Consider the following 13,276-nt stretch of genomic DNA (forward strand, 5'->3'; position numbering starts at 1 on the left):
GGAAAGAATAAATGGGGGGGGGGGGGGGTGAAGGAAGAAAGCAAGCAAGCTAAGGGAGGAAAAATAAAGAAACAAATGGGAAACGAATGTACAGAAAGAAACAAGGAAAGGAAACAAACTGAAGAAATGATGCAAAGAATAATGGATGGATTTATGGATGGAAAGGATAAATAGGACATGTTAAAAGACACAGAGGTGAAAAAGATTATAATGAAGGGGGCAGTAGTTAAAAAAGTCCACGGCTCATGGGGGAAGAAAAAAAAAATATATATATATATATATATATATACAGTCTTGTTCAAAATAATAGCAGTACAATGTGACTAACCAGAATAATCAAGGTTTTTAGTATATTTTTTATTGCTACGTGGCAAACAAGTTACCAGTAGGTTCAGTAGATTGTCAGAAAACAAACAAGACCCAGCATTCATGATATGCACGCTCTTAAGGCTGTGCAATTGGGCAATTAGTTGAAAGGGGTGTGTTCAAAAAAATAGCAGTGTCTACCTTTGACTGTACAAACTCAAAACTATTTTGTACAAACATTTTTTTTTTCTGGGATTTAGCAATCCTGTGAATCACTAAACTAATATTTAGTTGTATGACCACAGTTTTTTAAAACTGCTTGACATCTGTGTGGCATGGAGTCAACCAACTTGTGGCACCTCTCAGCTGTTATTCCACTCCATGATTCTTTAACAACATTCCACAATTCATTCACATTTCTTGGTTTTGCTTCAGAAACAGCATTTTTGATATCACCCCACAAGTTCTCAATTGGATTAAGGTCTGGAGATTGGGCTGGCCAATCCATAACATTAATTTTGTTGGTTTGGAACCAAGACTTTGCCCGTTTACTAGTGTGTTTTGGGTCATTGTCTTGTTGAAACAACCATTTCAAGGGCATGTCCTCTTCAGCATAGGGCAACATGACCTCTTCAAGTATTTTAACATATGCAAACTGATCCATGATCCCTGGTATGCGATAAATAGGCCCAACACCATAGTAGGAGAAACATGCCCATATCATGATGCTTGCACCTCCATGCTTCACTGTCTTCACTGTGTACTGTGGCTTGAATTCAGAGTTTGGGGGTCGTCTCACAAACTGCCTGTGGCCCTTGGACCCAAAAAGAACAATTTTACTCTCATCAGTCCACAAAATGTTCCTCCATTTCTCTTTAGGCCAGTTGATGTGTTCTTTGGCAAATTGTAACCTCTTCTGCACATGCCTTTTTTTTAACAGAGGGACTTTGCGGGGGATTCTTGAAAATAGATTAGCTTCACACAGACGTCTTCTAACTGTCACAGTACTTACAGGTAACTCCAGACTGTCTTTGATCATCCTGGAGGTGATCATTGGCTGAGCCTTTGCCATTCTGGTTATTCTTCTATTCATTTTGATGGTTGTCTTCCGTTTTCTTCCACGTCTCTCTGGTTTTGCTCTCCATTTTAAGGCATTGGAGATCATTTTAGCTGAACAGCCTATCATTTTTTGCACCTCTTTATAGGTTTTCCCCTCTCTAATCAACTTTTTAATCAAAGTACGCTGTTCTTCTGAACAATGTCTTGAACGACCCATTTTCCTCAGCTTTCAAATGCATGTTCAACAAGTGTTGGCTTCATCCTTAAATAGGGGCCACCTGATTCACACCTGTTTCTTCACAAAATTGATGACCTCAGTGATTGAATGCCACACTGCTATTTTTTTGAACACACCCCTTTCAACTAATTCAACTAATTGCCCAATTGCACAGCCTTAAGAGCGTGCATATCATGAATGCTGGGTCTCATTTGTTTTCTGAGAATCTACTGAACCTACTGGTAACTTGTTTGCCAAGTAGCAATAAAAAAATATACGAAAAACCTTGATTATTCTGGTTAGTCACATTGTACTGCTATTATTTTGAACAAGACTGTATATAGAGAGAGAGAGAGAGAGAGAGAGAGATAAAGCGAGCTCTATGGCAGTGTAATGCTGGCAGGCTCTCTGCGGCCCACATTAGTCTGATATGAAAAATGAAGCAGCGGCTGCAGCAGCCAGTCTCAGCTGGGACCTGCTCTGTGATAGAGACCAGACTCATTCAACTTTCATTCTCACTCATGCTCTATTCATTAGCAGCACACACAGGCCACCCAGACTCACATCCTCTTAGAGCAGACCAACTCAAACCTTCATTAGGACATGAGAGAAAGAGATGTTCTGTATGAACCTCAACCCTCATTAGAACAATGAGCCAGAGCACACCTCCAAAAACCCATGCTGCTCTGACAGCTGGACAAGGCCATTCAGAAAATAATTAATGACATTAGTTATTAAATTGGAAGGCTTTTGTAAGTGCTTTTAATACACTCTTATGGCAATTCGTAACTATTTTGCATTAAGAAATTTGTCACTACAATCTCATTTGTATGATTTCATATCCCATTGACAGTTAAGTTTAGTAAATAGGACAGAAGGGGAAAAGAAAACAAGGGGAGGAAGCAAAGTAAGACAGGGAAAAAAGCAGAGAACAAGCAAAAAAAAAAAAAAAAGAGAGAGAGAGAAAATGTTATGTTGGATGGTAGGTAATGCCACATTTTACTGTTGTGGTCTGGTTTTCTGTGTTATCTTGAGTTCAGGCTTCTGTTTCAGCACTGGACAGCGACTGTAGCTACTCCAACTACCTTTCTGTTTGTACTCTAAAGTAGGCAAGTGTAACTAACATACTAATCTCTTTATACCCTGGAATCACAAGTCTGCTCCCTCTCCTTCCTTTCAGAGTCTGAGGTGGGCATGACAACAGTGAACCGTTGTTTGGATGCTGCTAAGGCCTGTAATGTGGATGAGACGTGTCAGAAACTACGCACAGAGTACGTGTCGGCGTGCATCGCCCCATCGGCGCGAGCCGGGCCCTGCAACCGAGCGCGCTGCAGCAAAGCACTCAGAAAGTTCTTCGACCGTGTGCCGCCAGACTACACACACGAGCTGCTCTTCTGTCCATGCTCTGACACAGCTTGTGCAGAGCGACGACGCCAGACCATTGTGCCTGTGTGCTCATATGAAGAAAGGGAAAAACCCAATTGCCTGACACAACTTAGAGTTTGTGAGGCCGACTATGTGTGCAAGTGGGTATTGTGTGTGTCTGTGTGAAAATGACTGTTACAAATACAATGAAGCTCTTTTGAAGGGCCTGAAACTCTGTGCTCTGTAAAGAGTAATATATAAAGGTGCACAGAGTCATTTTGTCCCATTCAAAAAGTTTTGAACCTGAAGAAATGAATATATGTTAGGTGTACAGTAAATTCACATGAGGTAAACACTCAGTTACCTAAAAAGTTTTATTTTAAATAATAATAATAATAATAATTTGATTTCACTTTATTTTAAGGTGTCCTTGTTACAATGTAATAATAAATTACCAACTCAAAGTACTCAGTAATATTAATTAACTACATGTACCTAATATATGTTTAGGGTTAGGATTTGGCTTAGGGTTACTTGCATATAATTATGCACAATTTGTTCTTCATATAATAGTAAGTACATGTAACAAGAACACCTTAGAATATAGTGTTACCTATACTTTTAATATACTCCAATTAAACAATTATTCTTTAGAAATGCCATTTGATTTCAGTATTTATTTTTATTTATTTTTATTTTTTAAATGTAACCATTCCAAATAAGAATCGAGTTCTCTGTTGCCAACCTTAACACATACATACATACACACACATATATATATATATATATATATATATATATATATATATATATATATATATATATATATATATATATATATATATATATATACATACATACTCTGAAGACAAAGACATTTTCTTATATTATATATATATATATATATAAAACATTTTTTGTCTTCAGAGTCACATGATCCTTCAGAAATCATTCAGATATTAAAGACATTAAACCAATTTAATAGTTTTGAGGATTCTGAGAGCTGAATCAATTTTAAATATTTAATGTTTTTGCTGAATATAAAAGTACACATTTCTTAAACAAACAAACCAAATAATTACTGAGCCCCAAACTTTTGTTCTAGTATATATGAAAACTTGCCATAGAAGACGACAATTTATGCTACAGCATCCCTTGTGGCATGCTGAGAATATAAATTAAATTTACACAATGTAATTAATATAAACACAATAATGCCCAAGTGTGTAGTAAAAGTATAGGATAATTTTACGCTCTGTTAATTTATCTGTTCACTATGGACAAACAGAAAACTGTAAATCCAACAAACACATGAGTCTGACAGCTGCATTCACTCTGCAAGGCTCTCAGTAGAGCTGAGTTTGAGTGGTTATATTTGAGCCTCCCTCAAAGGCCTTCATCGGTCTTTGCCATCGATTCAACCATCATGCTTTCACACAACAAGCGAACACTCTGCTGACACAACACATTACACAAGAGGAGATCACTTACGGCCACAACAGCCAGTAAGCATAAGAATCAGCAGGGAATGTGGGCAATTCCTCTGAGACTGACCTGGTTAAATGATTGATTGGTCACCAGAGGACAGGCAGAATGTGACCTGCATGTAAAAGGTCGCTGTCAGCAGAGTTTCCGGCGGCTGATTGAGAATCTGGCAGTTCTCCAGAATTCTGAATTGCCGTTATGTATCTGATTTGCAAAACGAATGGATCAGAACTATGCAGAGTGTTATAAAGGGGGGACTGAAAAAGAGAGAAGAGTGGAGAGTGTTGGTCTAAAGCTTTCTAAACAGAAAAGAAGAGGACAAAATAGAACAAAGTATGTAGCCCCATCTACATGTATAACACAGGGTAGATGAAAATGTTTGTGGGAATGCGTGTTTCTGAGGGTTTGCTGACTGGCTGGATGATGGATGTGCTGTTGTGGTTCCCTCAGGTCTCGCTTGGCTCAGTTCGAGCATGACTGCCAACCCTCCGAGCTTACTGCCAGTGGCTGCCAGCAAGAAAATTACGGAGCCTGCCTTGTTGCATACACCGGCCTGATAGGTGAGAACTCTGGGCAACATAGTTCAACCGGGTTTATCGCATGCACCAGTCAGGGAGATTCAAATTATGGGCATTGCAATCTTATCAAGCTTGGCATTATAATCTTATCCACCAACCAGGGAAATGTTAAGAAAAAAATACCACCATGACACATACAAGCTCTCAGGGGTTTATTAAACCTTGTCACAAGTTCATGTGATGCATAATACTGCAATTGCAATCCTCATTACAAACATGATTTCTGTAGAACACAAAAGAAGATATTTTGAAGAATGTTTCAAATGTTTTGTTCATATAATGACAGTCAGTGGGGTCATACGTGTCCAGTCCTGCTCCTGGAAGGTCTACATCTTGCAGAGTTTAGCTTCAACCTGCTCCAACATACCTGTCTCAAAATCCCAGAGGCGTAGCCATCATTTCAGAAGTGACTGGGACAGAAATTTCAAATGTAATAACTATTTTTTTTCTGTCGGTCTGTATCTTATTGACAGTTATTTATTTGTTTAACTGGCTAGAAAATCAAATATACTGCTGGACAATAACCAATAACATTCTATAATATTATTCCTATATGTTTCTAATGACAATAATATTATTGGTTTATATACACTTCAAACACTTTTTCCCATTTTTATCACAGAATATGGCAGAAAATAAAATTTTCTAGTTTCTATATGTCACTTAGCATGGCATTATTCATATTTGTTTATTTCCTGGATATGACTTGAAAACACACACAAGAACAAAATATTGTCGTAATCGTATGTTTATTGTCTTCACATTTCATCAGTCAAAATGTTTGATTTTTATTCAGCTTAGCTGAGAATTATTGTCACGCTGAACAACAATTAATTACTGTTTTTGCATTAGGGTAAGGGCAGGATTTAGGGTTGGGTTATGCGTACACATTAATAAAACAATCTAATAGGTAGCAAATATAATGTATTGTTATTTTCTGGCTGTTACTGTATCCATTCTAGCCACAACTCATAGAGCCCTGGTTGCAATAGGTGGCACGGCATAAATTATTACTTCTATAAGTCTGTTTTAGACTTTCTGCATGAGTGCGCCCTCTAGTGTCAAGTATGAATGCAACATACATTGCATGAGAGTGTTTAGCGCTCTGCAATGTTCACATCACCTTGTTTTGGATACATAAAAAACATCACAATTGTTACATTTGTGGTATATGTAGATGAACATACGAGATGACTCGCTCCCTCTTTAATTTGAGGGATCAAGGGTCTGTCCATATACATTTTATCTGTTCACTTGACAAAGTAGAATGCACTTCACAATGGCATCCGGGATTTCCCAGAGGGGAAGTGCTTAGGGAAATTTGTCAAAATTGTATTTTGATTGGCTGGTTCATTTGACCCTCCAGGAGCAGGTTTGGACACCACTGATATAAGTTTTTGTTTGATTTTGTTGCTCATTATTAACCCATGTACTTTTGGGTCTAATCTGCAGTACATTTGTGTGATCAACTTGTACTACAACAACTTATCACCACTATAAACAAGTAACGATTCAGGGTGAGAAGATTCCATCACTGCTTAACTTTTGTTTTAGTACTTTCACAGCATTTGTCTGTGCAGTTATTGCAAAAGATGCAAGAAAAGCAACGTGGGCTGGTCTCCAAAGGCAATTTATTTGGAGACAAGCAGCTATGAGACACATTTCACTATAATAAATGTGACTAAGAGTGTGCAATTTTGCAAATTATATGTCATCATTTAGAGGCTCACCTTTGTTAGCTGAAATCTGATTATAAATGCCAAAAACAGTAGAATGACATCACCCTGGAAGTCTTCCCCTTCACCGTTCAGATAGGCTGCTCCAAAAGGGGATGTAAGGACACTGGGTAGACGCATCGGGATTGACGTAAATAATGACAACCGTTTGATGGAATTGTCAGTGAGATTTGCTGGTAAAGAGAGCTACAGAAGAGTTTATGACATTAACAAATGTACAAGTCAGACATGGCAATACAGAGATACCGAAGACAAAAAGAGACCAAGCTCTCTGCCCTGACTGTTAGTCATTACAGCAGTATTTTCCAAGAGCGGTTGTGAAGATGTTGCGCTTTTGTGTTCTGGGACAAAAGAAATCAATGTGTTTAAACGGGTCCCTATCAGACTATTGAGTTCTAAAGTGCAGCACCTCCACTTTTCCCGCTTTCAGCTGTCGCCTTCTACACTCACTCTCTCACACGGTGAAAAAGCACTGTCATTTTCCTTCCCTACTGAACAAAGACAGCTCTAAGAGCTACGGACCTATATCCTCTGCAATCAATGTTCTAGCACACTTATGTAACCCACACACAAGATAAAGATTGACAGAGCTTTTCATATCCGATTTAACTGAGGGCTTCCAGAATAACACAAGGGGGATTGCTTAAAATGCAACAAACATTTTAACGTCAAAAAGGTGAAAGTGTCCCTGCTCTAATAATGGGGTGCACTTGGTGTCCCTGAGGTACAAATCTGAAATAATATGTTGCAAGAAAAAAATATTCATTTTAGTATTTTTTTTTAACTTCAAAGATAACCGTTTGACAATTGCAAAATTTCTCTCTTTTTTTTTTTGCAACTAATTTTGACTGATCTTATGTTAAAAAAGAAAGAAAAAGATTCAAGTAATTTAAGCTGTATTTTGTACCTTTTATTTAAAAAGGAAAATATTTCCCATAATACATGCTGCATTTATTTGAGACCGGTAGCACTGTATTTGGCTTTCTGTTTTGCAACTGATGTTCTTTTCTGCGTTATTTCTGTCTCACTCTCTCCCTGTAGGTAGTATTATCACTCCGAACTACCTAGATAACGCTACATCAAATGTGGGACCGTGGTGCTCTTGTGTGGCTAGCGGGAATTTCCGAGATCAGTGCAACCACTTCCTCAGCCATTTCCATGACAACAATTGCTTGAGTGAGTAAATACCTCTCCCCTGTCCTATATCACAAATAAATATTACCATCATTGCTGGAGATTCCCTTTTGTGCTCTCCGGGGAAAATTAAAGGGAGGCATAGAAACCACATGCAGTCGCATATAGCCTGTTTCATCAGTTCTTGGCAGAAGTAGCATTTCCACACAATTTCCCTCCCATCCACTACCTTGGTATTGTCCTTTGGCCTATATGTTCTTTGATCCATGACACAACCACAACTGTGAAAACAATACTGGGCCTGTCCAAAAACCCACAATTACAGTACAGGCTGTCCCAGGTTTGCCATGGAAGAACCATTCCGGGTTCCAATAAGCAGTTTTTAAAATACTTTTTTGCCTTAGTGCAGAACATTTTAATAATCTGTAGAAACATGTTCCAGTTAAAAAAAAGAACCTTTTGTCTAATGGTTCTTTATGGAGTGCAGTGCATTTCCTACATGCTGGTAGTTTTGCTTTAAATTATTATTATCATTATTATTTTAAATAAATGTTTAGTCTTGTTGTTTATACTGAATGCCACTATAATATATGTTTGTTTTAAACTTATATTTTTCATTGCTGTTCTGAATACCATTAGGGGAACTAAAACACAAAGATTATAAATGTGTTGTTTTATTTACCAGTGTGACTTAGTCAGGTGCAATTTTCTAGAATATATGGTGTGTTTATTTTGCCTTTAAATCACTTAACATGGGTCTATTTTTTTGAAGTTTAAAAGTTTATTTAAAGTTTAAAGTATTGAAAATCAAAATGTTTAAAGGGGTCATTTTGACATGGATTTAGTTTTATTATTTTAATATATTCTTTGCACTTGCATACACACCCAAAAAAATTGCAGTGACTATTTTTTTTTATTTTTTACTTTTAATGAGACGCGACACTCGCATTCATGATCAAGTGTCAGCAGTCATTGGCTGAACACTGGTGGGGTGGTCGACGTGTTGCTCTGGAGGCAGTGTTTATGCAAACGACTGGGGCTACGTGAGGTCACCTTGTGCCACTGGATCCAAAATGGGATGTTTTGGAGTTTAAAGGGGTCATATGATGCACTTTAAATTTTCATTTCTCTTTGGAGTGTTACAAGCTGTTTGTGCATAGATAAGATCCCTAAAGTTGCAAAGACTAAAGTCTCAAACACAAAGAGATATTCTTTATAAAAGTTAAGACTCGTCCACGTCCTACTAAAATGCCTAGTTTAAACATGCCCCCACATGTCTACTTCACTGTTTGGGGAAATTTGCATAACACCACCGAAATCTTCATACAAAGAAAGAAGGCATAACTTTTATTCTCGCTGTAGTATCGTAGTACACGCTTGAGGTGTTCGGTCAATCACAACACACTGCATAGCTGGCCAGTCAGAGCACACCTCGCTTTTCAGAATGATGAGCTTTGTAAAAATCGACATGTTTCAGAAAGGCGGAGAATAGAGGAGCAATGATAATGAACAGTATTTGGAAAATTTGTTTGCATTGCATTACACCAAATAATGTTCTTTTTAGCACATGACCCCAATTAATAAAATAAATGCTTTGTAATGAGGAGGATGTTTTAAGCTATGAAACTTGTTGCAGGATGTTAATGGTACAAAATCCTCTTATATGCCAAAAATGAAAAAAATTGTTTCTCATGTCATAACCCCTTTAAAAGCTTTGCTAAACTTCTGTGTGTCACATCAGGTATTCAGAAGTTGTACATACACTTGCATCTTCACGCCCACTTAAACACTTGGGCCAAATGCAACTTTGAACTTGGCCTCCCATGGAAAAGCAAAGGGTCCATTGTTTCCTTGCTTAAGAATCCCAACAGATGCAGGACGTCATCCAGGTTTTTTTCACATACTGTACAGTATAATCAATACAGCCAATTCTCGTTTTGCATATGTGGAGAAGGATGCACATATGGAAGAAGGGACTATTTTACACTCCTATACTCCAACTGATAAAAAAATAATAATAAACCCAGGTGATGCAACACAAGAGTCAGCAGAGATGTGTTGCAGCCCAGTTCTTCGCAGTCAGCACTATTATTGTGCATTCAGCAGTGCTGAGAGAAAACTCTTGATGTAACGTTATGAAGTTTAAATGCGTGTCGGTATTGAGACATTAATAGTCATCAGGAGTACAGGATGTACTCCTTCAATGGTGTGCGGTGCTCATGGGCCACTGCATCTCTGAGCCACTAATAACAAACACTTTTTACAAACACATCCGTTTCACAGGTAGGGTGGTGCTGCATCTGAGCGCTGAGATCTCGGAGATTAGCTCCAGCTCTGATCCACAAGCTCTTCAGTGTGATCTTGCTCCTCAAGGGTAATTCTGACATTAACAAAATTGCAACGTCCAGTTTCAGCCATCCCTCCCTATTCCATCTGAGGGTCTTGGGGCAGTCTGGAGTGCTGGGTTGGTGTGTATGTGTGCTGATTCAAGCCGAAGCGCAGCCTCTGGTGTCTTGGTAATTGAGCGTAATTTGGCTCCCTGCAGTAAAACTAATGGAGCGGAGACAGCCGGAGAGTAGCAAACAGGACAGAAGTAGCACAGGATGGAGGGAAACAGCTGAAAGAGCTTTTTGAGAGTGAGTCCACTGAGGCTGGTCCTCACCTCAGCTGTTTCTGAACTAGTTTTCCTGGCTACACCGGCCCCCCAAACCATCAACGTACCCCTGGGACAACCATGAAATACTGGACAAGTATTACAAGAATTTTTTCATTCAGCCAGACTGTGAAAAAAAGTGCTGAAGTTATTGGGCCAACAGCCAGCACAACTGGAATTAGACGGAAGAGATTCAGTGATTCGCTAATGTAGTAAACTAGTGAAGTTTATGTTTCGTAAGAGCGCCCTCAATGCGGCCCAGAATGAGTGATGAGTGTTTTGATGAGAAATGTGCAGGAAGAGTGACGGCTCATTTCCTGTCTCTGGGTGGTGAGTAAGCAGTAACTACTAAGTGTGTGTGTGTGTGTGTGTGTGTGTGCGCGTGTATGACATGCTAATAACATAATGTTTATTCATTTATGTATTGATTCAAGCGAAAGTAACTAAAACATTCATAGTACTGTAGTGGCAAAAACATTAGGAAGAGTTTTGTGCTCATGTTTGCGTTTACTTAAATTCTGAAGCAGCCTGCTGTAATCACGTTTACTACGTAATTCAATAGTTTCTCAAAGGAATATTTAAAGTAAAATCAATTTCTTAAAGTACAATGACAGATAATACATACTGTATACAGGTGCTGTTCATATAATTAGAATATCATCAAAAAGTTGATTTATTTCACTAATTCCATTCAAAAACTGAAACTTGTATATTATTTTACACAGACTGATATATTTCAAATGTTTATTTCTTTTAATTTTGATGTTTATAACTGACAACTAAGGAAAATCCCAAATTCATAATGGCTTTGAAAAACAGTAAAACTCAACTGTTTAACTCTAGGAGAGTTGGGAAAGTAGCCTATTTTCAAAATAGCGGAGTGTTTCTTGAGGTTACAAATGGCTGCACTTTCCCTTATGTTGAAATTAAGGAAGATATTACTTTATTTGCCTGAACCACAGTTTAGGATGGTCACCAATGAAGAGATTTGTCCAAAACTGAGCATCCATGGACAAAAACATCCTGAGCCAGCTGAACAAATTGCTATCAAAATGAATAGTAAATTAACCAGTAGCTTTGGGCCTGATTGAGAGATGGGAGCTTTTCAAAGGGTCAGTTTCATCCAAAAGAGAGAGTGAGACAAACCAGGAGTATACTGGATCCAAATAATCTGCATCACTGATGAAATATCTTTGTAATCATCGCTTCCCCATTTCGGAGTCTCTTATCATAAAACGCACACATATCCTTTTAGCTGTAATAGAGAGTGACACTGTGGCTCAACATAGACCAAACACTGATCATGAGACTGATCATTGCATTTACTAACAGATCGGTATCTCAGATTGTCCTGTATGAACTAAATTAGATAAGAATGGAATGGAGCTATAATAAATGTCAAGATTTTATATCACATCTTTTGGTTCCAGACCGTCCTTTTAATGCCATTCCAAAAGTGCTAGCATTGCTCTGCTAGATGTCTAGCATTGGTTGTCAACTAGTGGATCTGTTTATACATCACATATCAACCAAACTCATTCTCATAATTTAATTGCATACTTTAATGAATACACTGTGTATATAAAATGTGGCTGTCATGAACGGTGTACGAACAGGGCTGTATTCTGCTTCTGTCTGAATGTAGCCACTATATTGGTTTGTTTCTGTGCAGTAAATCAGCAATGTTTCAAGTGGGCAGCTTCAATTCCAACACTATGTTGCTGTCTGGGGAGGGCTTTAGGTGGGCTGGGGTGAAGGCTAACTGACAGAGAGTATATTCTTTAAAGTAAACTTAAACTCAACACTTTTCTATAAACCTGATGTTAGTGATGTAGTTATACAGGCTTTTGTGTGTATAGAGCAGTGCTATGTGCTGGACATCTGAAATGAAAGTAAATTAATCTATTTCAATTTATGTTCAAGAAGTTTCCAGGTTAAAGGCCTGTAGGACAACATTTAACAGACATGGACAACAAAAAAGCAGGAAATATACTAATTAAAACAAATTTTCAGCACGAAAATTTCAGCACAGTCAGCTTTACAAATTATGCTTCAGGACCTCAAGAAAGGCAAAAACATTTTCTGCTGGTGTCAAAAAACCGTCCGAACCTTTTTCTGGTTAAAACTGATCCAAAATCAATACAAGTACATAATCAGCCAGTGTTCAAAACTATCTCCTTACCTTAGCCTGATTAACAACAGTAAGCTTCAGTGTTGCAATTTGAGTAGTACTGGTAGGTTTCTGTGGGACATACGAGCTTGACACCATTCATATTTAGCCCTAAACACACTGTATGATGTCTTGCAACCAAAGATAGTCTACGATAAAGCATGATCATCGCACAGTGTGTTTGCTGGTACGATCCACGTTTACTGATCAACCAATGAAAATGCGACATGAAATCAATGCGACATGGTGTTAAATACCTTAGCTCTTATCTCTTCTTCTTTCGCTGCTTCCACTTTTTTTTCAGCTGCTAAAGTGTTATTCATCATGCTCTTTTTGTTTACCACTAGCACATGCTAATGACGTTTTATTCATTTATAGTAACAGGTGTCGTATCGTACGAGCCAATGGGTATTGTCATCATACAGTCTACACATGTCAACTGACAATAATTAGCACGGTTTAATGTGAAATGGGCTCAGCGATCACTAGATTAAATCACCATTGGTAGCGCAATGTATTGTAATGGTTTTTTTTTCTCAGTTGGTCAGAACAAAAGTGGAAGACATGTTACTT

At 38.1% G+C, this 13,276-nt stretch overlaps 1 protein-coding gene across 1 annotated transcript in view; it reads left to right on the forward strand.

The window, feature by feature from the left end:
• The window catches only part of LOC127970651 (GDNF family receptor alpha-4-like), a 103,459-nt gene that overhangs the window by 82,890 nt on the left and 7,293 nt on the right, over window positions 1-13,276 (forward strand). Inside the window, exons 4-6 of the mRNA XM_052573319.1 lie at window positions 2,763-3,108; window positions 4,883-4,992; window positions 7,788-7,922. Coding sequence (XP_052429279.1) covers window positions 2,763-3,108; window positions 4,883-4,992; window positions 7,788-7,922 — 591 coding nt within the window. The remainder of the gene's footprint in view (window positions 1-2,762; window positions 3,109-4,882; window positions 4,993-7,787; window positions 7,923-13,276) is intronic.

This window comes from Carassius gibelio, chromosome B13 (assembly GCF_023724105.1).
Source record: "Carassius gibelio isolate Cgi1373 ecotype wild population from Czech Republic chromosome B13, carGib1.2-hapl.c, whole genome shotgun sequence".
Classification (NCBI taxonomy): domain Eukaryota; kingdom Metazoa; phylum Chordata; class Actinopteri; order Cypriniformes; family Cyprinidae; genus Carassius; species Carassius gibelio.